This window comes from Mustelus asterias, chromosome 27 (genome assembly GCF_964213995.1).
Source record: "Mustelus asterias chromosome 27, sMusAst1.hap1.1, whole genome shotgun sequence".
Taxonomy (NCBI): Eukaryota; Metazoa; Chordata; class Chondrichthyes; order Carcharhiniformes; family Triakidae; genus Mustelus; species Mustelus asterias.
The window spans coordinates 43,068,025-43,095,788 of NC_135827.1; the positions used below are offsets into that span (position 1 = coordinate 43,068,025).

At 48.8% G+C, this 27,764-nt stretch overlaps 1 protein-coding gene across 1 annotated transcript in view; it reads right to left on the reverse strand.

Moving 5' to 3' along the window:
- Window positions 1-27,764, reverse strand: part of tecta (tectorin alpha) — a 127,325-nt gene that overhangs the window by 53,644 nt on the left and 45,917 nt on the right. Inside the window, exons 9-14 of the mRNA XM_078199162.1 lie at window positions 26,314-26,319; window positions 16,134-16,723; window positions 13,439-14,012; window positions 6,656-7,251; window positions 5,713-6,280; window positions 1,740-1,939 (exon numbers count right to left, since the gene is read on the reverse strand). Of these exons, the coding sequence (XP_078055288.1) occupies window positions 1,740-1,939; window positions 5,713-6,280; window positions 6,656-7,251; window positions 13,439-14,012; window positions 16,134-16,723; window positions 26,314-26,319 (2,534 nt within the window). The remainder of the gene's footprint in view (window positions 1-1,739; window positions 1,940-5,712; window positions 6,281-6,655; window positions 7,252-13,438; window positions 14,013-16,133; window positions 16,724-26,313; window positions 26,320-27,764) is intronic.

Sequence of the window (27,764 nt, forward strand, 5' to 3'; positions counted from 1 at the left end):
GCCAAGTAGGATGGTGGAGGCAGGCACGCTGACATCGTTTAAGACTTACCTTGATAGTCACATGAGCAGCCTGGGAATGGAGGGATACAAACGATTGGTCTAGTTGGACCAAGGAGCGGCACAGGCTTGGAGGGCCGAAGGGCCTGTTTCCTGTGCTGTACTGTTCTTTGTTCTTTGTTGTTGTTCTTTCGATAATAACATTTGTGCTACTCGTGCCAGGCAATGACCATCGCTCCTTGACATTCAATGACATTGGGCTGAGATAATGGACCCCCATTAACTATAATCATCTTCCTTTGTGCCAGGTATGACTCAAACTAGTGGAGAGCTTTCCCCCAACTCCCATTGGCTCATTTTGCTAGGGCTCCTTGATGTCACACTCGGTCGAATGTGGCCTTGATGTCAAGGGCTGTCACTCTCACCTCACCTCTGGAATTCAGCTCTTTTGTCCATGTTTGAACCAAGGTTGTAATGAGGTCAGGAGCTGAGTGACCCTGGCAAAACCCAAACTGGGCATCACTGAGCAGGTTGTTGCCGAGCAGGTGCTGCTTGATCGCACTGTTGATAACCCCTTCCATCACTTTACTGATGATCGAGAGTAGACTGATTGGGCGGTATTTGGCCGGGTTGGATTTGTTCTGTTTGTCCTGCAGAATCTTCCACTAGCAACTTCCTGGGGGTTCTCATTCACCAGAAACTGAACTGACCAGCCATAGAAATACTGTGGCTACAAGAGCAGGTCAAAGGCTGCGAATTCCGTGGCTAGTAACTCACCTCCTGACTCCCCAAACTGTCCACCATCTACAAGGCACAAGTCAGGAGTGTGATGGAATACTCTGCACTTGCCTGGATGAGTGCAGCTCTAAAACCACTCAAGAAGCTCAAGAGAAACCCAGGACAAAGCAGCCTGCTTGACTGGCACCACATTCAACATTCACCCCTTCCACTGGTGCTTAGTGGAAGCGAATTGTACCATCTACAAGATGCACTACTGTCAAGCTTCCTCCAGCAGCACCTTCCAAACCTGCGGCATGTATACCACCTAGATTCCAGCTGGTAGAAGGGCAAGGGCAGCAGATACCTGGGAACACCACCACCTGGAGGTTTTCCTCCAAGCCACTTACCATCCTGATTTGGAAATATATCACCGTTCCTTCACTGTGAATGAGTCAAAATCCTGGAATTCCCTCCCTAACAGCACCGTGGGTGTACCTACACTAGAGGGTTTGCAGCACTTCAATAAGGCAGCTCACCACTAGCTTCTCAAGGGATGTTCAAGATGGGCAATGAATGTTGGGCGAGCTATCAGCATCCACATCCAATGAAAGAATAAACTTTTCAAAAGGATGCAGACAGGAGTTTCTACCATTCTGAGTCTATCCAATCTTTGGGAAGAAGATTCCACCTCTTCATCTTGCTCTGACATTTAATGAGACCATGGCTGATTTCTAACTCAAGTCCTTTCACCAATTTTGTTTCCGTATCCCTTAAAATCCACACCTAACAACAATATATTATTAGATTTGAAGTTATCAATTGAATTCTGCCTTGAACAGCTTATTGAGGGCTAGATTTCCACGATGCATTGTGTGAAGAATGAGCTTACTCTTGGCTCTCATTTTAAGGTTCTGCCCTTTGTTCTGGACATCCCATCAGAGAGAATAGGACGATCAAATCATTTTAATCACTGCCTACAAAGGTGGTGAATTTAGGTTCAGTTTCAAAACTTCCCGACATACCTCATAGTATTTATTATCTGCCACACAGCCGCAGTCCTGAGGCAGGATGCATGTTCTGCCATTCAGCAGGAAGCCATCATTACATTGGCAGCCCTCCATACAATAACGGTGACAGTCCTGATGGGTTTTAAAAGTGGTACACCCTGGTTGACACACAGACATACAGCTCTCATAATGACTGTTTACAGGACAAGTGATCGCTGTGGAGAAGGAGATCAAATGAAAACCATTTACCAAAAACAAGTTCACTATTACATTGTAATTTATTGTTTGGTTCCGTAGATTTAGTTTAGCATTTTACCTGAATCAATTCCTCCTCAGAAACATTGATGTAACTTTATTAAATTTGCCCACATTATATGATTCAAATTATATTCTCACTAACTCATCACTTGAAATAGGTTGACCACTAATGACACCAAAGTCTCCAACCAAATGTTTGAAGAATTATTTCCCAGATGAAGACATAATCTATTAGCTGTAAATTGGCCTAAAATGTTTAATCAAATCAGCATCAATAATAGTAACAAATCAGCATCACCGAGTATCTCATTTTACAATTGCAGAAATTGAACAATCTCCCAATCCCATTGAATTCAATGAACTTCAAGGTACATCCAATAAATAAGATGAACCCAAGTTACAAAAACCTTATCCTGATCAAATAATATCAATAACAAAATTCCCAAACAGTAAAGAATATTCCATTTATCTAATAACAATAATAACCACCCAATAACATCCACCAATTCAATACTGACTATTCCATATAATGTTTTCCCCACCCTGTAACAGGCTATGGCAGCCTCAATTAATTGAACAATCATTAAACTAACTTCAGCAAGAAACTGTGCAGAATGCCTCTTCCTCACCTAGTTTCAGTGCACAGCAACAGTGCCCAAGATACACCATCATCCAGCACTACTTCCAACTATCCCACTTTCTAAATGTGGACAAGGACTTCCTAAAGATGTTTGAGAAAAGACATTTAATAAAGTACCACATAACAGACTTGTCAGCAAAGTTAAAGCCCGTGAAATGAAAGGGACAGTGACATCCCGTTACAAAGAGTCATCTGGACTCGAAACATCAGCTCTTTTTTCTCCACAGATGCTGCCAGACCTGCTGAGATTTTCCAGCATTTTTTCTTTTGGATACAAAGTCAGCTGAGTGACAGGAAACACAGTAGTGGTGAATCAAAACAGAAACAGCTGAAAAATTTCAGCAGGTCTGACAGCATCTGTGGACAGAGAGCTAATGTTTTGAGTCTGGATGACCCTTTGTCAGAGCTCAGAGTGGAGGGAAATATCTAATGGGGTTCTCCAGGGTTTGGTTTTGGGACCATCGAGTTTCTCAATCCATATTAATGACCTAGACTCGGGGGAAAAAGGCACAATTTCAAAATTTGCAGATGACACAGAAGTTGGGAGTATTGTGAATCGTAAGACAGTGATAGACTTCAAGAGACATGTGACATGAAATGTAATGCAGAAAAATATGTGCCATACATTTTGGGAGAAGAATCAGTCGAAGCAACATTAAATAAAGGATTCAATTCCGAATGAAGAGCGAGGCCAGAGGAACCTTGGGGTGGAAGTGTAAAAAACATTGAGTGCGGATGGGCAGGTTGAGAAATTCGTTAATTTGCACACAGGATCCTGAGCCTTAGAAAAAAAGCCACGAGATTACAGTGAACATTTATAAAACCCCGGTTCTGTCTCAACTGGAAAAATATTTCAATTCCAGGCACCACATTTTAGGAAGGGGACGGGATAAAACGAAGATTGCCGAGGATGGTTCACAGAATGAGGGACTCAGAGAGCCATAGAGGTTGACAGCATGGAAACAGGCCCTTCGGCCCAACCTGTCCATGACGCCCTTTTTTAAAAAACGCCAAAACTAATCCCAATTGCCCGCATTTGGCCCATATCCCTCTATACCCATCGTACCCATGTAACTATCTAAATGCTTTTTTAAAGATAAAATTGTACCCGTCTTTACTACTACCTCTGGCAGCTTGTTCCAGACACTCACCACCCTCTGTGTGAAGAAATTGCCCCTCTGGACACTTTTGTATCTCTCCCCTCTCACCTTAAACCTATGCCCTCTAGTTTTAGACTCCCCTACCTTGGGGAAAAGATATTGACTATCTACCTTGTCTATGCCCCTCATTATTTTATAGACCTCCATAAGGTCACCCCTCAGCCTCCTACGCTCCAGAGAAAAAAGTCCCAGTCTATTCAGCCTCTCCTCATAACTCAATCCATCAAGTCCCAGTAGCATCCTATTAAATCTTTTCTGCACTCTTTCCAGTTTAATAATATCCTTTCTATAATAGGGTGACCAGAATTGCACAAAGTATTCCAAGTGTGGTCTTACCAATATCTTGTACAACTTCAACATGACATCCCAACTCCTGTATTCAATGTTCTGACCGATGAAACCAAGCATGCCGAATGCCTTCTTCACCACTCTGTCCACCTGGGACTCCACTTTCAAGGAGCTAAGAACACGTATCCCTAGATCTCTTTGTTCTGTAACTCTTCCCAACGCCCTACCATTAACTGAGTAAGTCCTGTCCTGGTTCAATCTACCAAAATGCATCACCTCACATTTGTCTAAATTAAACTCCATCTGCCATTCGTCAGCCCACTGGCCCAATTGATCAAGATCCTGCTGCAATTGGAGATAACCTTCCTCACTGTCCACCATGCCACCAATCTTGGTATCATCTGCAAACTTACTAACCATGCCCCCTATATTCTCATCCAAATCATTAATATAAATGACAAATAACAGTGGGCCCAGCACTGATCCCTGAGGCACACTGCTGCTCACAGGCCTCCAGTTTGAAAAACAACTCTCTACAACCACCCATTTGAATCCATTTAGATACCTCACCCTGGATCCCGTGAGATTTAACTTTATGCAACAACCTACCATGCGGTACCTTGTCATAGGCCTTGCTCAAGTCCATGTAGACAACATCAACTGCACTGCCCTCATCTACCTTCTTGGTTACCCCTTCAAAAAACTCTATTAAATTTGTGAGACATGATTTTCCACTTCAGTTATACAGGGACCGTTCTCCTTAGAGAAGACTTGTTCAGCATTTGGACAATTTAGATGGGTGAAGGGTCAAGGGTCAGAGGACACAGCATCAGAGCAAAAAGAAACAAAAAAGTGAAAAGAAGAAAAAAAACAGCAAATGCTGGAAAATCTCAGCAGGTCTGACAACCTCTGTGGAAAGAGAATAGACAGTAAGAAGTTTAACAACACCAGGTTAAAGTCCAACAGGTTTATTTGGTAGCAAAAGCCACACAAGCTTTCGAGGCTCTAAGCCCCTTGTGTGGCTTTTGCTACCAAATAAACCTGTTGGACTTTAACCTGGTGTTGTTAAACTTCTTACTGTGTTTACCCCAGTCCAACGCCGGCATCTCCACATCATGACTACGAAAGAGAATAGAGCCAACATTTCAAGTCTGGATGACCCTTTGTCAGAGTTCTGACTCAAAACATTACCTCTGTTCTCTCTCCAATGATGCTGTCAGACCTGCTGAGATTTTCCAGCATTTTCTGTTTTGTTTCAGATTCCAGCATCCGCAGTAATTTGCTTTTATGTAAGGTGAGAAAAATGCTCTTCCTCAGTGAGTGATTAGGATCTGGAATCTGTTGTGTGGTGGGGGCAGATTCAAATGCATTTAATCAGAGATAGAAATATCCTGCTCAGTAAGAGTTTTCAGTGGTTTCCCGCTCACTGACTGTGGTAAAGAATGAGGGAGAGATTTCCCTCTTCCCAGTACACACCTCAGGGTGAACTGGAGACTAGGATCCTGACTCCAGAGCGGGAGATTTTAAATAAAAGTGACAAGATTGTGGAGTGACTGCCTAAAGAATCTTCATTCAGTGAACTGGAGGAGTTTATTAACTGGTGTGAAGCAGATTGAGGAGTTAGTCTGACTCTGTAACTTACTGCACATTGTAATGTTTCTCCAGCCCTGTAAGAGAATTCCCTGAGCCTGGCAGCTGCTGCCATAGTTCTGAAGCCAGTTACAAGCCGTCTGCCGATTCCCATGGTCGATGCACGAGTCAAAAATGCAATTGTGATAAAAGAAAGTGGGATTGACCTTCCCGTGACAGCGGCTGAAGATGTCATCCTTCGAAACGATGAGTGCACAGAGCTGCAGCATATCGACAGGGAGACTGAGGACCTGTTCACACGAGGGACAGATTCTATCGCAGCCCAGTTCACAGAACGAAGTCTTGCCCACCATCCAGCTCTCTGCAAACTCCAGCAGATTCCCTGCAATCTGTCCCTCTGTAGTCTGCAGATCATCAGCTGGGTCCCCATTGAACTGACCACACAAACCACGCGTGGAGTTGAAAAAGCTTCTGGGAACTGTGACTGTGAGGAAAGTGTTCCAATCGTACATCACCCTGAGGCCAAAATCCGATTCCAGGACCAGGAAAAGACCAAAGGAGTAAAGACTGACTTGTCCATGGCCCAGTTTCAGGGGCAGATACATCCGCTCCTTGTTCACCTGGGGAAGGAAAATCTTCCTCCATGAATAATCTTCACTGATCCTCAGTGCCAACCCCTTCCCCCCCACCGCACCCCCTCCCCCCCCCCCCACTGCAACCCCTCTCCCCCACTAACCCCCTCCTTCCATCCCATCCCCTCTCCAACCCCTCCTCCCACTCCACCCCCTCTCCAACCCCCTCCCACCAACCGTACCAACTCTCTGTCCCTCCCACCTATCCCACCCACTCTTCCCACCCCACCCCCTCTCCCCACCCCACCTCTTCTCCAACTCCCACCCCACCCCCTCCCCCCCACTCCTCCCCAACCCCCTCTCTCCCGCCCACTCCCCCCCGCCCCCCACCTCGTCTCCCCTCCCCTCCCCGCCCCCGCTCACCATCACGCTGTGTTTATAGCTCTTGGAAGCGCTGATGTTGTAACCGTGAACCTGAATCTCTACCTCCTGGAGCCACAGAGCCAGTGACGTGTTGCGATCTTCACTCTGGGTTTGAACCAGGAATTGGGGGAGATGGGGCGAGTCAGGCACCGTGCTGATGATGTGGGAACAGGTACTTTGCAGATCATAGGCCAGAGTGTCAAAGGTGTAGTAATGGCTGTAGCCAGCCACAATGCAAAGCGCCTCTGTGCGAGGAACACAGTAATAAAGACCTCCTCCAGCTGAGCAAAACTCATCCACCCGGCAAGATCCAGTCTCACAATAAACTGCATTGTCGGAGCCATTGCAATAGCAGCGGGTCTGGCAATCGTTCTCCAGCCAGAAAGTCTCGTTGGTGCTGACCTCCAAACCTTCATAGACGCAGCCACAGTGGCTCTTTGGGATACAATGTCCATCCTTCAGGGCAAAGCCTGGGTCACACTGACAGCCCTCCACACAGGGCAGGTTACAGTCTACATCCTGCTCCAGGGACAAGCAAGTCATTGGACAGGCAGAGGTGCACTCAGCAAAGTGGCTGTTCTCCAGACAGGGAAGAGCTGGTGGGAATAAAAGAGAATGGGTGTTAAAGGGCAATGACTCGCTTAGCTTCCTGTTCCTGATTTATTCCCTTTTCTGTATCTCCAATTCCTGAGCAGGAATGGGACCTAAATTCTATCCCAAAGCGTGCGGAGAAGCCCCTCAAACTCCAATGGCTTCAGCATCAAGAATAGGCACCTGATCAACAGAAGAAAATAGAATCATAGAAAACCCTACAGTGCAGAAGGAGGCCATTCGGCCCATCGAGTCTGCACCGACCACAATCCCACCCAGGCCCTACCCCCACATATTTACCTGCTAATCCCTCTTAACCTACGCATCTCAGAACTCTAAGGGGCAATTTTTAACCTGGCCAATCAACCTAACCCGCACATCTTTGGACTGTGGGAGGAAACCGGAGCACCCGGAGGAAACCCACGCAGACACGAGGAGGATGTGCAAACTCCACACAGACAGTGACCCGAGCCGGGAATCGAACCCGGGACCCTGGAGCTGTGAAGCAGCAGTGCTAACCACTGTGCCACCGTGCCACACAGGAGAGAGGAGAAGTAGGATCCTGAGGGGACTGGACAGGGTGGATGCTGAAAGGATGTTTCTCCTTATGGGAGAGACTAGAACCAAGGAACGCAGTTTAAAAATAAGGGAGACTCCTATTTAAGGTGGAGAAGAGGAGAATTATTTTCTATCAGAGGGTTACTAGTCAGGAATTCTCTGTCCAGAGAGCAGTGCAGGCGAGGTCACTGAATATTCTAAGGCTGAGTTCTCGGTTAACGGATTCCCGATTAAGAAGGATGTGGAATATTTTCATGATCATGGAAAGTTGAGGCCCAATTGGATCAGTCATGATCTTGTAAAATGGAGCAGGCTTGAGGGGCCGAATGGCCTACTCCTGCTTCTACGATAAATATTTGTACATTAAACCAGATTCTGTGGAAATATGAGAACAGCTAAAATATTACCCTCTGTTTCACAGATCTTATCTATTGGAACTTTCAGAACTGTGATGATAGATGCTATTGTATAACAGGAATTGATTACCACTATGTGGGAGCATCAAAGAATTTTGGGAAAAGATGGATAAGTGAATTTGAGGTAAAAATCAGATGTGGTCCAACTGAAAGGCAGAGCAGAGTTGACATGCAAAATGGCCTCCCTTATTGTCCGCTCCTAGAATTGCCCCTCCCTCTCAGTTGAATACTAAAGACGTTGTGATTAGAATGGCACATAGAGTCATAGAGGTTTACAGCATGGAAACAGGCCCTTCGGCCCAACCTGTCCATGACGCCCTTTTTTTTAAAACCCCTAAGCGAATTCCAATTGCCCGCATTTGGCCCATATCTCTCTATACCCATCTTACCCATGTATCTATCTAAATGATTTTTAAAAGACAACATTGTACCCGCCTCTACGACTACCTCTGGCAGCTTGTTCCAGACACTCACCACCCTCTGTGAGAAAAAATTGCCTCCCTGGACAGTTTTGTATCTCTCCCCTCTCACCTTAAACCTATGCCCTCTAGTTTTAGACTCCCCTACCTTTGGGAAAAGATACTATCTAGCTGATGTATGCTCCTCATTATTTTATAGACCTCTATAAGGTCACCCCTCAGCCTCCTATGCTCCAGAGAAAAAAGTCCCAGTCTATCCAGCCTCTCCTCATAACTCAATCCATCAAGTCCCGGTAGCATCCTAGTAAGTCTTTTCTGCACTCTTTCTCATTTAATAATATCCTTTCGATAATAGGGTGACCAGAATTGCACACAGTATTCCAAGTGTGGCCTTACCGATTTCTTGTACAACTTCAACAATACATTCCAACTCCTGTGTTCAATGTTCTGACCGATGAAACCAAGCATGCCGAATGCCTTCTTCACCACTCTGTCCACCTGTGACTCCACTTTCAAGGAGCTATGAATATGTACCCCGAGATCTCTTTGTTCTGTAACTCTCCCCAACGCCCTATCATTAACTGAGTAAGTCCTGCCCTGGTTCAATCTACCAAAATGCATCACCTTGTATTTGTCTAAATTAAACTCCATCTGCCATTCGTCAGCCCACTGGCCCAATTGATCAAGATCCCGTTGCAATTGGAGATAACTTTCTTCACTGTCCACTATGCCACCAATCTTAGTGTCATCTGCAAACTTACTAACCATGCCTCCTATGCATCCAAATCATTAATATAAATGACAAATAACAGTGGACCCAGCACTGATCCCTGAGGCACACCGCTGGTCACAGGCCTCCAGTTTGAAAAACAACTCCCTACAACCACCCTCTGGCTTCTGTTAAGAAGCCAATTCTGTATCCATTTAGATACCTCACCCTGGATCCCATGAGATGGCCTGGATGAGGAAGTGGAGGGATGGGTTGGTAAGTTTGCCGACGGCACGAAGGTTGGTGGGGTTGTGGATAGTCTGGAGGGATGTCAGAAGTTACAGAGGGACATAGATAGGATGCAAGACTGGGCGGAGAAGTGGCAGATGGACTTCAACCCAGATAAATGCGTAGTGGTCCATTTTGGCAGGTCAAATGGGATGAAGGAGTACAATATAAAGGGAAAGACTCTTAATACGGTAGAGGATCAGAAGGACCTTGGGGTCCGGATCCATAGGACTCGGAATTTGGCCCCGCAGATGGAGGAGGTGGTTAAGAAGGCGTTTGGTGTGCTGGCCTTTATCAATCGAGGGATTAGGTTTAGGAGTCCGGAGATAATGATGCAGCTATATAAGACCCTCGTCAGACCCCACTTGGAGTACTGTGCTCAGTTCTGGTTGCCTTATTACAGGAAGGATGTGGAAAAGATTGAAAGGGTGCAGAGGAGATTTACAAGGATGTTGCCTGGATTGAGTGGCATGCCTTATGAGGATAGGCTGAGGGAGCTCAGTCTTTTCTCCTTGGAGAGACATAGGATGAGAGGAGACCTAATAGAGGTGTATAAGATGCTGAGAGGCATAGATCGGGTGGACTCTCAGAGGCTTTTTCCCAGGGTGGAAATGGCTGCTACGAGAAGACACAGGTTTAAGGTGCTGGGGGGTAGGTACAGGGGAAACATTAGGGGGAAGTTTTTCTCACAGAGGGTGGTGGGCGATTGGAATCGGCTGCCGTCAGTGGTGGTGGAGGCAAATTCAATAGGGTCTTTTAAGAGACTCCTGGATGAGTACATGGGACTTAATAGGATGGAGGGTTATAGGTAGGCCTAAAAGGTAGGGATATGTTCGGCACAACTTGTGGGGCCGAAGGGCCTGTTTTGTGCTGTAGTTTTCTATGTTTCTATTTAACCTTATGCAACAACCTACCATGTGGTACCTTGTCAAAGGCCTTGCTAAAGTCCATGTAGACAACATCAACTGCACTGCCCTCATCTACCTTCTTGGTTACCCCTTCAAAAAACTCAATCAAATTTGAGAGACATGATTGATAGACATCTGATCCTGAAAACTAAATCCACAGATGCCGCGAGCAGCAGAAGTGTGAGGAGATGCATTTAGGGAGGACAAACACAGAGAGAAAATGGTAAAATTCTTAAGTGGTTGCAGGAGCAGAGGGAGCTGGGTGTATCTGTGCAAAGGTTATCAAAGCTGTTAGGACAGGTGGAGAGAGCAGTTAATAAAGTATTTAGTATTCTTGGCTTTATTAATAGGGACATGAAGTACAAGAGCAAGGAAGTTATGCTGAATGTATTCAAGACACTAGTTAGACCTCAGCTAGAATGTTGTGTACAGTTCTGGGCGCCTCACTATAGGAAGGATGTGAACGCATTGGAGAGAGAGCAGAAGAGGTTTAAAAGAATGGTTCCAGGGATGAGAAACTTCAGTTATGAAGATAGATTGGAGAAATTGGAGAGAAGAAGGCTAAGGAAATATGATAGAGATCTTCAAAATAATGAGGGGGCTGAACAGAGTAGACAGGGAGAAACTGTTTACACTCGTAAAAGATGGCAATGACCATCACTAATTAGAGACACTCTAACCACCGCCCCTTGACATTCAATGGTTTGGCCATCACTGAATCCCCCACTGTCAACATCCTTGGGGTTACCATTGACCAGAAACTCAACTGGACTCACCACATAAACACAGTGGCTACAAGAGCAGGTCAGAGACTAGGAATACTGTGGTGAGTAACTCACCTCCTGACTCCCCAAAGTCTGTCCACCATCTACAAGGCACAAGTTAGCAGTGTGATGGAATACTCCCCACTTGCCTGGATGGTGCAGCTCCAACAACACTCAAGAAACTTGCCACCATCCAGGACAAAGCAGCCCCGCTTGATTGGCATCATATCCACAAACATCCACTCCCTCCACCACCGACGCTCAGTAGCAGCAGTGTGTACTATCTACAAGATGCACTGCAGCAATTCACCAAAGATCCTTAGACAGCACCTTCCAAACCCAAAACCACTTGCATCTCGAAGGACAAGGGCAGAAGATACATGGGAACACCACCACCAGCAAGTTCCCCACCAAGCCACTCACCATCCTGACTTGGAAATATAGCGCCATTCCTTCACTGTCGCTGGGTCAAAATCCTGGAATTCCCTCCCTAACGGCATTGTGGGTCAACCCACAGCACATGGACTGCAGCGATTCAAGAAGGCAGCTCACCACCACCTTCTCAAGGGGCAACTATGGATGGGCAATAAACGCTGGCCAGCCATTCATGTTCCAAGAATGAATTTATAAAATGGATCAAGAATGATCCAAAGATGTGTGGGTTGGGTGGATTGGCCAGGCTAAATTGCCCCTTAGTGTCAGGGGAACTAGCTAGGGTAAATGCATTGGGTTATGGGGATAGGGCCTGGGTGGGATTGTAGTTGGTGCAGACCCGATGGGCCAAATGGCCTCCTTCTGCACTGTAGGATTCTATATCTATGTCTAATGAGAGGACACAGATCTAAAGCGATTTGCAAAAGAAGCAAATGTGATGTGAGATTTTTTTAAAAACATAGCGAGTGGTTTGAGCCTGGAATGCACTGCCTGGAAGTGTGGTAGAGTCAGGTTCAAGTCAGGCATTCAAGAGGGCATTAGATAATTATTTTATTTGATACAATGTATAGGGATACGGGGAAAAGGCAGGGGAACGATACTAAGTCATGATGTTCATTTAGAGAGCCAGTGCAGATGTGATGGGCCAAATACCAAGTCCAAATACCAAAGTCCAAAGATGTGCGGGTTAGGTTGATTGGCCAGGTTAAAAATTGCCCCTTAGAGTCCTGAGATGCGTAGGTTAGAGGGATTAGTGGGTAAAATATGTGGGGGTAGGGCCTGGGTGGGATTGTGGTCGGTGCAGACTCGATGGGCCGAATGGCCTCCTTCTGCACTGTAGGGTTTCTATGATTTCTATGATACCCTCCTTCTGCACCGTAACAATCCTGTGATTCTGTGAGTCAGTTTGCTGGATATTTTGGAGAGATGAGTTGAGAGATAATAATGAAACTAACATACAGTTACATGACCTTTAATGCATGGCGGTTGGATACAAGAATAAGGATGTCTTGTTTCAATTAAATGTGACCACATCGAGACTATTGTGCTCAGTTTTGGTTTCCTTACCTAAAAAAAGGAGTATTTGGCTTAGGCCGGGTACAGTGAAGGTTCCCAAGTTAATTTATGGGATGGTACAATGCTACAGGCACTGGGTACAGGAGGGTACTATGTTACAAACACTGGGTACAGGAGGGTACAATGCTACAGGCATTGGGTACAGGAGGGTACAATGCTACAAGCGCTGGGTACAGGAGGGTACAATGCTCCAGGCACTGGGTACAGGAGGGTACTATGCTACAAGTGCTGGGTACAGGAGGGTACAATGCTACAGGCATTGGGTACAGGATGGTACAGTGCTACAGGCACTGGGTACAGGAGGGTACAATGCTCCAGGCATTGGGTACAGGAGGGTACAATGTCACAGGCACTGGGTACAGGAGGGTACAATGCTACAGGCACTGGGTACAGGAGGGTACAATGCTACAAACGCTGGGTACAGGAGGGTACAATGCTACAGGCACTGGGTACAGGAGGGTACAATGCTACAAGCGCTGGGTACAGGAGGGTACAATGCTCCAGGCACTGGGTACAGGAGGGTATAATGCTACAGGCACTGGGTACAGTACGGGATGGTACAATGCTACAGGCACTGTGTACAGTAATAGATAGTACCCACTTTTCCTCTGAATAACTTACGGCAAAATGTGCTGCTTCTCCAGTTAGCTTGTGTGACCTCAGCACCAATGCAGGCGTCTGCATAAGCCTGCAGGGAGCTGCAGAGGGCAGTTATGTTTCCACCATTTAAACACATGGTATAAAGACAACTTCTGAAAAAGGGAGAAGGATTAATGACTTCATGACAGTTGAGGAAGGAGCTGTTAGTGGGATCATTGATTATCCCACACAAAGAAACTCCTTGATACAGAATTAAATCTTCGTTTGTGCACACAGTGTACAGCTCCTCACACTGCCCATTGCATGTCATATCATCAGCAAATGTCTTCCAATTATCCACAAATTCTGCAGCATTTTCTGTGACCTTTCCATTGGCTTTACGGAAGTCATCAGTAGGATTACCATTAAAGTATCCACAGAGTCCACACGTGTTGTTGTAATAGGCAGTGGACAGTGTTAGATTTACACGATCCTCACTTGAATACAGGATTTGGAAACTGCTGTTTAGTTCCACCATGGTGTCATTCCCATTCCGATAGATCTTCAATTTTCCAGATGAATGCATAAATGGCAAGGAAATTGCAAAAGCATTCACCTATAAACAAGATAAAAATAGTTACTTCATCCAGTAAAATGAAGTTCCTACAAAATTCCTACATTATTCCCACAAAACCCATCTCCAAACTCTGTGGCCTAGGGTTTGGCACCTCCCTCTGCGACCAGATCCTGAACTTCCGAACCCACAGGCCACAATCAGTAAGGATAGGCAACAACACCTCCTCCACGATCATCCTCAACACCGGTGCCCCACAAGGCTGTGTTCTCAGCCCCCTACTATACTCCTTATACACCTGTGATTGTGCGGCCAAATTCCCCTCCAATTCGATTTTCAAGTTTGCTGATGACACCACCGTAGTGGTTCGGATCTCAAACAATGACGAGACAGAGTACAGGAATGAGATAGAGAATCTGGTGAACTGGTGCGGCAACAATAATCTCTCCCTCAATGTCAACAAAATGAAGGAGATTGTCATTGACTTCAGGAAGCGTAAAGGAGAACATGCCCCTGTCCACATCAACGGGGACGAAGTAGAAATGGTTGAAAGCTTCAAGTTTTAGGTGTCCAGATCACCAACAGCCTGTCCTGGTCCCCCATGCTGACACTATAGTTAAGAAAGCCCACCAATGCCTCTACTTTCTCAGAAGACTAAGGAAATTTAGCATGTCAGCTACGAATCTCACCAACCTTTACAGATGCACCATAGAAAGCATTCTTTCTGGTTGTATCACAGCTTGGTATGGCTCCTGCTCTGCCCAAGACCGCAAGAAACCACAAAGGATTGTGAATGAAGCCCAGTCCATCACTCAAACCGGCCTCCCATCCATTGCCTCTGTCTACACTTCCTGCTGCTTCGGCAAAGCAGCCAGCATAATTAAAGACCCCACATACCCCAGACATTCTCTCTTCCACCTTCTTCCATCCATCGGGAAAAGGATACTAAGGTCTGAGATCACGTACCAATCGACTCAAGAACAGGTTCTTCCCTGCTGCCATCAGACTTTTGAGTAGACCTACTTTATATTAAGTTGATCTATCTCTACACCCTAGCTATGACTGTAACACTACATTCTGCACTCTCTCCTTTCCTTCTCCTCTATGTATTCTATGAATGGTTTGCTCTGTCTGTATAGTGCACAAGAAACAATACTTTTTATTGTATACTAACACATTTGACAATAATAAATCAAATCAAAGTTCAGGGGGAAGTTTCACGATATGAACTGAAACTAATTAACTGCACTCAATTTCACTTTGAAGGCACATTAAGGTTCCAATACACCCCAAACAGTGCACGATAATACTCTGATACACTCCTTCCAGCACCACTCTCTGAAGAACGCCTCATTATATTACTTTGATCTGCCCATCCTTCTAACAGTCGGAAACTAACAATTTGACTCACTGCAACATCTGACACACAGCACTGTCAGCTATGATGCATCCTCATGTAACACTCAGATATGCTCCACATCCCTCAGGTTAACATTCAAAAGATTTCCCATCGCTCCATGTAACACTCTGATACACCCCCTGTGTATATCCTACACTCCGGACTGGAAAACACTCCAACGTGCCACACAAGCTGCAATATTCACTTTCCTTCAGTATTACGTTCACTTCCTGTTGGAAAATCAAACTTGTTAGAGAGTGTCACAGTATTATAGACAGTCACAGTGCAGGATATCGAGTCTATCAGTGAATGGTACAGCAAGGGGTGTGGGGTATATCAGAGTGTTACAGTGAGGGGTGTGGGGTATATCAGAGTGTTACAGTGAGGGGTGTAGGGTATATCAGAGTGTTACAGTGAAGGGTGTGGGGTATATCAGAGTGTTACAGTGAGGGGTGTGGGGTATATCAGAGTGTTACAGTGAGGGGTGTGGGGTACATCAGAGTGTTACAGTGAGGGGTGTGGGGTATATCAGAGTGTTACAGTGAGGGGTGTGGGGTATATCAGAGTGTTACAGTGAGGGGTGTGGGGTATATCAGAGTGTTACAGTGAGGGGTGTAGGGTATATTAGTGGCATAGAGCAGGATATAGGATATATCAGAGATTGCTACTGCCAGTGTCTGGGAAGTGGAAAAGTTTTATAATTAAAATAAGGGGTGTATCTGAAGGTTATAATAATGGACATGAGATATTTTTTCTATTTTTACCTTGATGATGTTTTCACTGCCTCCAATCTTGATTTCCTGATCAGGGAATTTTACAGTCAGTGATTTTATCCAAGAACCATTAACCATTTTCTTTCTTCCCAATTTGATTTCAAAATGTGACAGATTGTAACTGTTTGATCCACAGATTTTGAGAAGTGTGTATGCATATTCATCCCGGAAATCGAAGGAAGCACCATCAAAGGTCTGCAGTGCATTGTTGGGGGATACTGTGCACACAGCCGCTCTCTTGGGATAGCATCCGAGAACTCCATTCTCCACGAGGCAGAATTCCCCTTTGGAGCAAGTCTCATTAACACACACAACTTCCCCATGACCTTCACAGAGGCAGTGCACGGAGCAGTCATCAGTTGCCCAGAACTTTGTTTTGAAGGAATAGTAACGTTCTTGGAACTCACAGCCACACTCCTCAAGAGGGACACAGTTATTGCCACTGAGTACATAGCCTGTATCACACTGACAACCCTCGGTGCATGGTCTGGTACAGTACAAAGGAGCAATCAGGTCAGTGCACGTAGCTGGACAGCTGTTGGTGCACATTTCATAGTGGCTCCATTCAGGACAGGGTAATGCTAAAGGAGAGGGAAGAGATGTTATTACAAATAAAATAATCACTGCCGAGGGGAATTTCAATCCCCAGGTTAAGCGTTTCCTTCCATTAACTTGCACTTTCTATAAAATATTAAACATGCTCACTGGTCTCAGCATTCCAAAGGCAGGAAGTGAGGTTGGAAATGTAACATTATGTGACCAATTAAACATACTGGATGTTATCAACTGCAACATCTGACACACAGCAGACTGTCGGCTATGATGCATCCTCATGTAACACTCAGATATGCTCCACATCCCTCAGGTTAACATTCAAAAGATTTCCCATCGCTCCATGTAACACTCTGATACACCCCCTGTGTATATCCTACACTCCGGACTGGAAAACACTCCAACGTGCCACACAAGCTGCAATATTCACTTTCCTTCAGTATTACGTTCACTTCCTGTTGGAAAATCAAACTTGTTAGAGAGTGTCACAGTATTATAGACAGTCACAGTGCAGGATATCGAGTCTATCAGTGAATGGTACAGCAAGGGGTGTGGAGTACATCAGAGTGTTACAGTGAGGGGTGTGGGGTATATCAGAGTGTTACAGTGAGGGGTGTGGGGTATATCAGAATGTTACAGTGAGGGGTGTGGAGTACATCAGAGTGTTACAGTGAGGGGTGTGGGGTATATCAGAGTGTTACAGTGAGGGGTGTGGGGTATATCAGAATGTTACAATGAGGGGTGTGGGGTATATCAGAATGTTACAATGAGGGGTGTGGGGTATATCAGAGTGTTACAGTGAGGGGTGTGGGGTATATCAGAGTGTTACAGTGAGGGGTGTGGGGTATATCAGAATGTTACAGTGAGGGGTGTGGAGTACATCAGAGTGTTACAGTGAGGGGTGTGGGGTATATCAGAGTGTTACAGTGAGGGGTGTGGGGTATATCAGAATGTTACAATGAGGGGTGTGGGGTATATCAGAATGTTACAATGAGGGGTGTGGGGTATATCAGAGTGTTACAGTGAGGGGTGTGGGGTATATTAGAGTGTTACAGTGAGGGGTGTGGGGTATATCAGAGTGTTACAGTGAGGGGTGTGGGGTATATCAGAGTGTTACAGTGAGGGGTGTGGGGTATATCAGTGTGTTACAGTGAGGGGGTGTGGGGTATATCAGAGTGTTACAGTGAGGGGTGTGGAGTACATCAGAGTGTTACAGTGAGGGGTGTGGGGTATATCAGAATGTTACAATGAGGGGTGTGGGGTATATCAGAGTGTTACAGTGAGGGGTGTGGGGTATATCAGAGTGTTACAGTGAGGGGTGTGGAGTACATCAGAGTGTTACAGTGAGGGGTGTGGGGTATATCAGAGTGTTACAGTGAGGGGTGTGGGGTATATCAGAATGTTACAGTGAGGGGTGTGGGGTTTATCAGAGTGTTACAGTGAGGGGTGTGGGTATATCAGAGAGTGTTACAGTGAGAGGTGTGGAGTATATCAGAGTGTTTCTGTGAGGGTTGTGGGGTATATCAGAGAGTGTTATAGTGAGGGGTGTGGGGTATATCAGAGTGTTACAGTGAGGGGTGTGAAATATATCAGAGTGTTACTGTGAGGGATGTGGAGTATATCAGAGTGTTACGGTGAGGGGTGTGGGATTTATCAGTGTTACAGTGAGGGGTGTGGGATATATCAGAGTGTTATAGTGAGGGGTGTGGGGTATATCAGTGTTACAGTGAGGGGTGTGGGTATATCAGAGAGTGTTACAGTGAGGGGTGCGAAATATATCAGAGTGTTTCTGTGAGGGTTGTGGGGTATATCAGAGTGTTACAGTGAGGGGTGTGAAACAAGTGTTTGTGGTGAACCATCGTTGGTTCCCACTGTGGGATTGTTCTAATGTTGTTGTTGGGCTAGGGTGGGATTAATACACCTGTGGTTGTTACTGTTGTGGCACATCCCAGTCGGGCTCCGCCTCCTGGGAGAGGTATAAGACCCCCTGCTCGGGCGGGACCTCGTCAGTCTGGGATAGTGTGTTTACGTTCTATTAGTTCCATTGTTAGACAATAAAAGCCTTCTGTTACCGAAGCTTCGTGCCTCGTGTTCAATTGATGCGCATCAATTTTATTGTCTAACATTAAGCTCTCGACGGAAGAAAAAAAAGAAAGGAGAGTATGGAGCAAATCCTAAAGCCAGAACGTCTGACGCTAGATCCACGTGTGGTGGGCGCTTCTAACACCTTCGACCACTGGCTGAAGTGTTTTGAAGACTACCTGGCAGCCTCCGCAGCGGTCACCACAGACGATGACAGACTCCGGGTCCTCCATGCGAGGGTAAGCGACACAGTCTACCTCGCGATCCGTGCGGCCACCACTTACCCGAGGGCCCTCGAGCTTTTAAAAAAGCGCTACACAAAACCTCCCAACGAGATCCACGCTCGTTACCTCCTCGCTACACGACGTCGGCAGTCGGGCGAAACCATGGAGGATTACGCCAATGAGCTCTTGCAGCTTGCCAGGGGCTGCGACTGCAAAGCTGTGTCGGCTGAGCAGTACATGTATGACCTCGCCCGAGATGCGCTTGTGGCAGGGGTCGGGTCTTCATACATCCGTCTCAAGCTGCTAGAAAAGGGGAATCTCAACCTGACCCAAGCTATGGAATTAGCTGAAATGCTTGAGGCGGCTTCGAAGAGCTTGGTCCTGTATCCGGAGGACCACGTGGGGACAACGTGGCAGGAGCAGTCGCAAATCCCTCCTCGCCCCTCGGGCTCGAAGTGCAGTGTTATGGCGTGCTCCCATGTCGACCCAACGACGGCTGCAGCCCCATGCGGCCCGCGGTGCTACTTCTGCGGAGGAGCCAAGCATCCACGACAAAAGTGTCCTGCTAAAGCGGTAGTCTGTAACCTATGCGGTAAAAAGGGGCATTATGCGAAGGTGTGCAGATCGAAGCCCAAGAACGGCAGTGCAGCCTGTGACCCTTCAGAACAGGGATCATCACCATCGACGTCGAAGTACCCACGGGGTTCGTCCACGTGCGAGTCCAGGACGACGCCATTGTGGTCGACGGAGTCGGAGGAGGATGACCACCAGGAGTCGCTACGTTTGGCGCCCTCAACCATGTGCGATTCATGGGGGTGGCCATTTTGGTCGACGATGACCATGAGCGACCAGCAGGGGTCCTCAGCATCGACCTCAGCTGCCTGCAGTGACGTTCAAGGGCCAACGGTGGCGTCGATCACCCTGGACCAGGCTAAGCACCACAGGCTTGACTGTTCAATGATGGACATAAAGGTAAATGGTCGTACAATTTATTGTCTGTTTGACAGCGGGAGCACTGAGAGCTTTATTCACCCTGACACTGTAAAGAGGTGTGGACTCCAGATTCAACCTGCCAAACAGACAATCTCTATGGCATCAAGGTCCCGGTCTGTCCCTGTGCTAGGACGTTGTGTGGTAACCTTGAAAGTGCAAGGCACAATTTACGAGCGATTCAGGCTCCTTGTGTTGCCGCATCTTTGCGCACCAATTCTCCTCGGACTAAACTTTATGGTCCACATGAAGAGTGTGATCCTACAGTACGGTGGGCCACTCCCTTCGCTGACAGTAGGGGAACAGCTGCAGTCTCCAAATTGTCCAAAGCGCCCCGCATGCAATCTTTCTACATTAAAGATCACCACACCCTCTTTATTCAAGAATCTGGTACCAGGCTGCAAGCCCATCGCTACTAAAAGTAGGCGTTACAGCACTGAAGATCGGATCTTCATCAGATCTGAGGTTCAGCGACTCCTCAAAGAAGGGATCATACAGCCCAGTGTTAGTCCGTGGAGAGCACAGGTTGTGGTGGTCAAGAGCGGGAACAAACCCCGGATGGTCATTGATTACAGTTAGACCATTAATCGATATATGCAGCTGGATGCGTATCCCCTCCCGCGCATATCTGATATGGTCAATCAGATTGCGCAGTACCGGGTGTTCTCCACCATAGACCTTAAGTCCGCCTACCACCAACTCCCCATTCGCCCAGAGGACCGACACTACACGGCCTTTGAGGCGGATGGTCGTCTGTATCAGTTTCTTAGGGTTCCATTTGGTGTCACCAATGGGGTCTCGGTCTTCCAGCGTGCTATGGACCGAATGGTGGACCAGAACAGGCTGCGGGCTACCTTCCCGTACCTGGATAATGTCACCATCTGCGGCCGTGATCAGCAGGACCATGACACAAATCTCCAGAACTTTTTACGCACTGCATCTCACCTGAATTTGACCTACAACAGGGAGAAGTGTGTATTCCGTACGCGCCGGTTAGCCATCCTGGGATACGTGGTGGAAAACGGGGTCATTGGCCCTGATACCGACCGTATGCGCCCCCTTGCTGAACTTCCCTTGCCCGCTAGCGCAAAAGCACTGAGAAGATGCCTAGGCTTCTTCTCCTATTATGCGCAGTGGGTCCCCAACTATGCAGACAAAGCCCGTCCGCTTATTAAGTCCACGACTTTTCCACTCACGCCAGAGGCCCAATTGGCCTTCAAGGAATTGAAACACGACATCGCGAAAGCCACGATGCACGCGGTAGACGAATCCATCCCTTTTCAGGTGGAAAGCGATGCATCTGATTTCGCCCTGGCCGCCACACTAAACCAGGCGGGCAGGCCCGTCGCGTTTTTTCCCCGCACCCTCCAAGGCCCCGAAATTCGGCATTCAGCGGTGGAAAAGGAGGCCCAGGACATTGTGGAGGCCGTCAGACACTGGCGCCATTACCTGGCGGGAAAGCGGTTCACCCTGATCACGGACCAGCGGTCCGTGGCGTTCATGTTCAACAACACGCAGAGGGGCAAGATCAAGAATGATAAGATCTTGCGGTGGAGAATTGAACTCTCCACCTATAACTACGATATCATGTATCGTCCAGGGAAACTCAATGAGCCCTCGGATGCCCTCTCGCGCAGAACATGCGCTACTATGCAGAAGGATCGCTTGAATGCCCTCCATAATGACCTGTGCCATCCTGGGGTCACTCGGCTCTACCACTTTATCAAAGCCCGCAACCTGCCTTACTCGGTGGAGGACGTCAGGTCGGTGACAAGGAGCTGTCGGATTTGCGCGGAATGCAAACCGCACTTTTACCGACCTGACCGGGCACATTTGGTCAAGGCCACTCGCCCCTTCGAGAGGCTGAGTGTGGATTTTAAGGGCCCCCTTCCCTCATCAGATCGGAACGTGTACTTTCTGAATATAATAGATGAGTACTCCCGGTTCCCGTTTGTTGTCCCCTGCGCGGACACGTCGACTGCCACGGTGATCAAGGCATTCCGTGATCTTTTTACCCTGTTCGGGTACCCCAGCTATATCCCATAGCGACAGGGGCTCGTCGTTCATGAGTAATGACTTGAGGCAATTCCTGCTCTCATACGGGATTGCCTCTAGTAGGACCACGAGTTACAACCCTAGGGGTAACGGACAGGTGGAAAGAGAGAATGCTACAGTCTGGAAGGCTGTCCTATTGGCACTGAAGTCCAAAGGCCTTCCAGTCTCCCATTGGCAGGAGGTCCTCCCTGATGCGCTTCACTCCATTCGCTCCCTCCTGTGTACGGCAACCAATGCTACTCCCCACGAGAGGAGGTTCTCATTCCCTCGGAAGTCGTCCTCGGGGATATCTTTACCAGCCTGGTTGACGTACCCAGGACCCGTCCTTCTGCGGCGACATGTAAGGGCCCGCAAGTCCGACCCCTTGGTCGAACAGGTCCACCTCCTCCACGCCAACCCTCAGTATGCCTATGTGGCATATCCTGACGGGCGAGAGGACACAGTCTCGATCCGAGACCTGGCGCCCGCAGGGGACGTAGCAACTCCTGTCGCTCCCATACCCCCAGTGACGAATCCCTTATCCCTTATTTCTCCCCCGGACGTGGCGCGGACAGCACCGGGACCAGTGCTTAACAGTTTTACTCCAATGCACAGCTTGCCTGAGCCCCGGAGATCGGCGCCATCGCAGAATGTACCGGGATCCCCTGCACTACCGCTTCATCAGGGTCAACCGGCCTGTGAGTCTGTGGGAGAACAGCCGGACGCTGTTTTGGAGAGAACGCCACCGCAAGCACCTACTCCGGTGTCACCGCCGGTATTGAGGAGGTCACAACGACGGTGCGGTCCTCCAGACCGTCTGAACTTATAATCTGTTGACATTTTAGTCTGTTTTCGTACCCCGCCGGCCTTTGTTCTCAAAGGAGGGGTGAGTGTGGTGAACCATCGTTGGTTCCCACTGTGGGATTGTTCTAATGTTGTTGTTGGGCTAGGGTGTTCCCACTGTGGGATTGTTCTAATGTTGTTGTTGGGCTAGGGTGGGATTAATACACCTGTGGTTGTTACTGTTGTGGCACATCCCAGTCGGGCTCCGCCTCCTGGGAGAGGTATAAGACCCCCTGCTCGGGCGGGACCTCGTCAGTCTGGGATAGTGTGTTTACGTTCTATTAGTTCCATTGTTAGACAATAAAAGCCTTCTGTTACCGAAGCTTCGTGCCTCGTGTTCAATTGATGCGCATCAGTGTTACTGTGAGGGATGTGGAGTATATCAGAGTGTTACGGTGAGGGATGTGGAGTATATCAGAGTGTTACGGTGAGGGGTGTAGGATATATCAGAGTGTTTCGGTCAGGGGTGTGGGATATATGAATGTTACGGTGTGGGGTGTGGGATATATCAGAGTGTTATAGTGAGGGATGTGGGGTATATCAGAGTGTTACAGTGAGGGGTGTGGGGTATATCAGAGTGTTACGGTGAGGGATGTGGAGTATATCAGAGTGTTACGGTGAGGGGTGTAGGATATATCAGAGTGTTTCGGTCAGGGGTGTGGGATATATGAATGTTACGGTGTGGGGTGTGGGATATATCAGAGTGTTATAGTGAGGGATGTGGGGTATATCAGAGTGTTACAGTGAGGGGTGTGGGGTATATCAGAGTGTTACAGTGAGGAGTGTGGGTATATCAGAGTGTTACAGTGAGGGGTGTGGGGTATATCAGAGTGTGACAGTGAGGGGTGTGGGTATATCAGAGAGTGTTACAGTGAGGGGTGCGAAATATATCAGAGTGTTACAGTGAGGGGTGTGGGTATATCAGAGAGTGTTACAGTGAGGGGTGTGGGGTATATCAGAGTGTGACAGTGAGGGGTGTGGGTATATCAGAGTGTTACAGTGAGGGGTGTGGGGTATATCAGAGTATTACAGTGAGGGGTGTGGGGTATATCAGAGTGTAACAGTGAGGGGTGTGGGTATATCAGAGTGTTACAGTGAGGGGTGTGAAGTATATCAGAGAGTGTTACAGTGAGGGGTGCGAAATATATCAGAGTGTTACAGTGAGGGGTGTGGAGTATATCAGAGTGTTACAGTGAGGGGTGCGAAATATATCAGAGTGTTACAGTGAGGGGTGTGGGTATATGAGAGTGTTACAGTGAGGGCTGTGGGGTATATCAGAGTGTAACAGTGAGGGGTGTGGGGTATATCAGAGTGTTACAGTGAGCGGTGTGGGGTATATCAGAGTGTTACAGTGAGGGGTGTGGGTATATCAGAGTGTTACAGTGAGGGCTGTGGGGTATATCAGAGAGTGGTACAGTGAGGGGTGTGGGGTATATCAGCGTTACAGTGAGGGGTGTGGGGTATATCAGCGTTACAGTGAGGGGTGTGGGGTATATCAGAGTGTTACAGTGAGGGGTGTGGGGTATATCAGCGTTACAGTGAGGGGTGTGGGGTATATCAGAGTGTTACAGTGAGGGGTGTGGGATATATCAGAGTGTTACAGTGAGGGGTGTGGGTATATCAGAGTGTTACAGTGAGCGGTGTGGGGTATATCAGAGTGTTACAGTGAGGGCTGTGGGGTATATCAGAGTGTCACAGTGAGGGGTGTGGGGTATATCATAGTGTTACAGTGAGGGGTGTGGGGTATATCAGAGTGTTACAGTGAGGGGTGTGGGGTATATCAGAGTGTTACAGTGAGGGGTGTGGGGTATATCAGAGAGTGTTACAGTGAGGGGTGTGGGTATATCAGAGTGTAACAGTGAGGGGTGTGGGGTATATCAGAGAGTGTTACAGTGAGGAGTGTGGGTATATCAGAGTGTTACAGTGAGGGGTGTGGGGTATATCAGAGTGTTACAGTGAGCGGTGTGGGTATATCAGAGTGTTACAGTGAGCGGTGTGGGGTATATCAGAGAGTGTTACAGTGAGGAGTGTGGGTATATCAGAGTGTTACAGTGAGCGGTGTGGGGTATATCAGAGAGTGTTACAGTGAGGAGTGTGGGTATATCAGAGTGTTACAGTGAGGGGTGTGGGGTATATCAGAGTGTTACAGTGAGGGGTGTGGGTATATCAGAGTGTTACAGTGAGGGGTGTGGGGTATATCAGAGTGTTACAGTGAGGGGTGTGGGGTATATCAGAGTGTTACAGTGAGGGGTGTGGGGTATATCAGAGAGTGTTACAGTGAGGAGTGTGGGTATATCAGAGTGTTACAGTGAGGGGTGTGGGGTATATCAGAGTGTTACAGTGAGGGCTGTGGGGTATATCAGAGAGTGTTACAGTGAGGGGTGTGGGTATATCAGAGTGTTACAGTGAGGGGTGTGGGGTATATCAAAGTGTTACAGTGAGGTGTGGGATATATCAGAGTGTTACAGTGAGGGGTGTGGGGTATATCAGAGTGTTACAGTGAGGGCTGTGGGGTATATCAGAGTGTTACAGTGAGGGGTGTGGGGTATATCAAAGTGTTACAGTGAGGTGTGGGATATATCAGAGTGTTACAGTGAGGGCTGTGGGGTATATCAGAGTGTTACAGTGAGGGGTGTGGGGTATATCAGAGTGTTACAGTGAGGGGTGTGGGGTATATCAGAGTGTTACAGTGAGGGGTGTGGGGTATATCAGAGTGTTACAGTGAGGGCTGTGGGGTATATCAGAGTGTTACAGTGAGGGGTGTGGGTATATCAGAGTGTTACAGTGAGGGGTGTGGGGTATATCAAAGTGTTACAGTGAGGTGTGGGATATATCAGAGTGTTACAGTGAGGGGTGTGGGGTATATCAGAGTGTTACAGTGAGGGCTGTGGGGTATATCAGAGTGTTACAGTGAGGGGTGTGGGGTATATCAAAGTGTTACAGTGAGGTGTGGGATATATCAGAGTGTTACAGTGAGGGCTGTGGGGTATATCAGAGTGTTACAGTGAGGGGTGTGGGGTATATCAGAGTGTTACAGTGAGGGGTGTGGGGTATATCAGAGTGTTACAGTGAGGGGTGTGGGGTATATCAGAGTGTTACAGTGAGGGCTGTGGGGTATATCAGAGTGTTACAGTGAGGGGTGTGGGTATATCAGAGTGTTACAGTGAGGGGTGTGATAATGACTCAAACTCTTGTTTAACTCAATCCGTTATGTTTACAAAAATATTTTATACTAAACTAAGCCCCTGGAATCAAACTCGGATGTTGCAGCTTCCTATCCATGTATTGGAATTGCTGAAGGACGAAGTTAGTGGCAGCACAGGAAAGCTCAGTAACAGCAGCTAAAACTAAACAATTCACCCGGTTTATTCCTCACTGTAACTCTGCCTCCTGAGTGCTGTCCCCCCCAGACAGAGATCCTGTATCGGGGCTCATTTCTAACTGACAGGAAACTCTCCAATTCTCAGTGATTGTTGAATCCTCGGATTCTCACCTGCCCCCTGGTTGAGGGTTCTTGTTATCAGCTCCTCACTCACATGGAGATTTTCCAGACACTGAGACAGATTGGCTCTCACTCTCTCACCTGTTCTTCCCGTTATCTGATATATTTTCACCATTTCCCTGTTCTCGCCTCCACCATTTGCTCCCCACTTTCTCCTGTTCTCTTTTTCCATTTTCTCATCCCTTTCCTCAACTAGTCCCTCTTTCCTTTCTCCTCTCCACGTCTCTGCTGCTCCATCGCTTCCCCCTCTCCTAATTTTCTCTCGTTCACTGCCCCAACCCTCCCCCCTGCCCCCACCCCCCTGCCCCCACCCTCCCCCCCTGCCCCCACCCCTCTGCCCCCACTCTCCCCCCCTGCCCCCACCCTCCCCCCCTGCCCCCACCCCTCTGCCCCCACCCTCCACCCCTCTGCCCCCACCCTACCCCCCCTGCCCCCACCCTCCCCCTCTGCCCCCACCCCTCTGCCCCCACCCTCCCCACTGCCCCCACCCCCCTGCCCCCACCCCTCTGCCCCCACCCCCCTGCCCCCACACCCCCCTGCCCCCACCCTCCCCCCCTGCCCCCCCCTCTCCCCCCACCCCATCCCCCCCCATCCCCCCTCCCCCCACCCCCCCCACCCACCCTCCCCCCACCCCCCCCCTCCCCCACACCCCTCCCCCCCCACACTCCCCCCTCCCACCCTCCCCCCTCCCTCCCACCCCCCCCCCACCCTCCCACCCTCCCCTCCCCCACCCTCCCACCCCCCACCCTCCCACCCTCCCCTCCCCCACCCTCCCACCCCTCCCCCACCCTCCCACCCTCCCCTCCTCCTCCCTCCCCCCCTCCCCCCTCCCACCCCCCTCCCCTCCCCTCCCCCCCCTCCCCCCTCCCCTCCCCCCCCACCCTCCCCCCTCCCACCCTCCCCCCTCCCTCCCACCCCCCATCCTCCCACCCTCCCCTCCCCCACCCTCCCACCCTCCCACCCTCCCCTCCCACCCTCCCCTCCTCCTCCCTCCCCCCCACTCCCCCCTCCCACCCCCCCCTCCCCCCTCCCACCCTCCCCTCCCCCCCCGCCCTCCCCTCCCCCCCTCCCGCCCTCCCCTCCCCCCCCTCCCGCCCTCCCCTCCCCCCTCCCCTCCCCCCCACACCCCCTCCCCTCCCCCCCCTCCCCTCCCCCCCCCACCCCCCCTCCCCTCCCCCCCACCCCCCCCGCCCTCCCCTCCCCCCCGCCCTCCCTCCCTCCCCATCCCCCCCCACTCCCCATCCCCCCCCATCCCCCCCTCCCCATCCCCCCCATCCCCCCCACCCCATCCCCCCCACCCTCCCCCCTCCTCCCCCCCTCCCCTTCCCCCCCTCCCCTTCCCCTCCCCCCCCCCCCTCCCTCCCCTCCCCCCCCCTTCCCCCCCTCCCTCCCCTT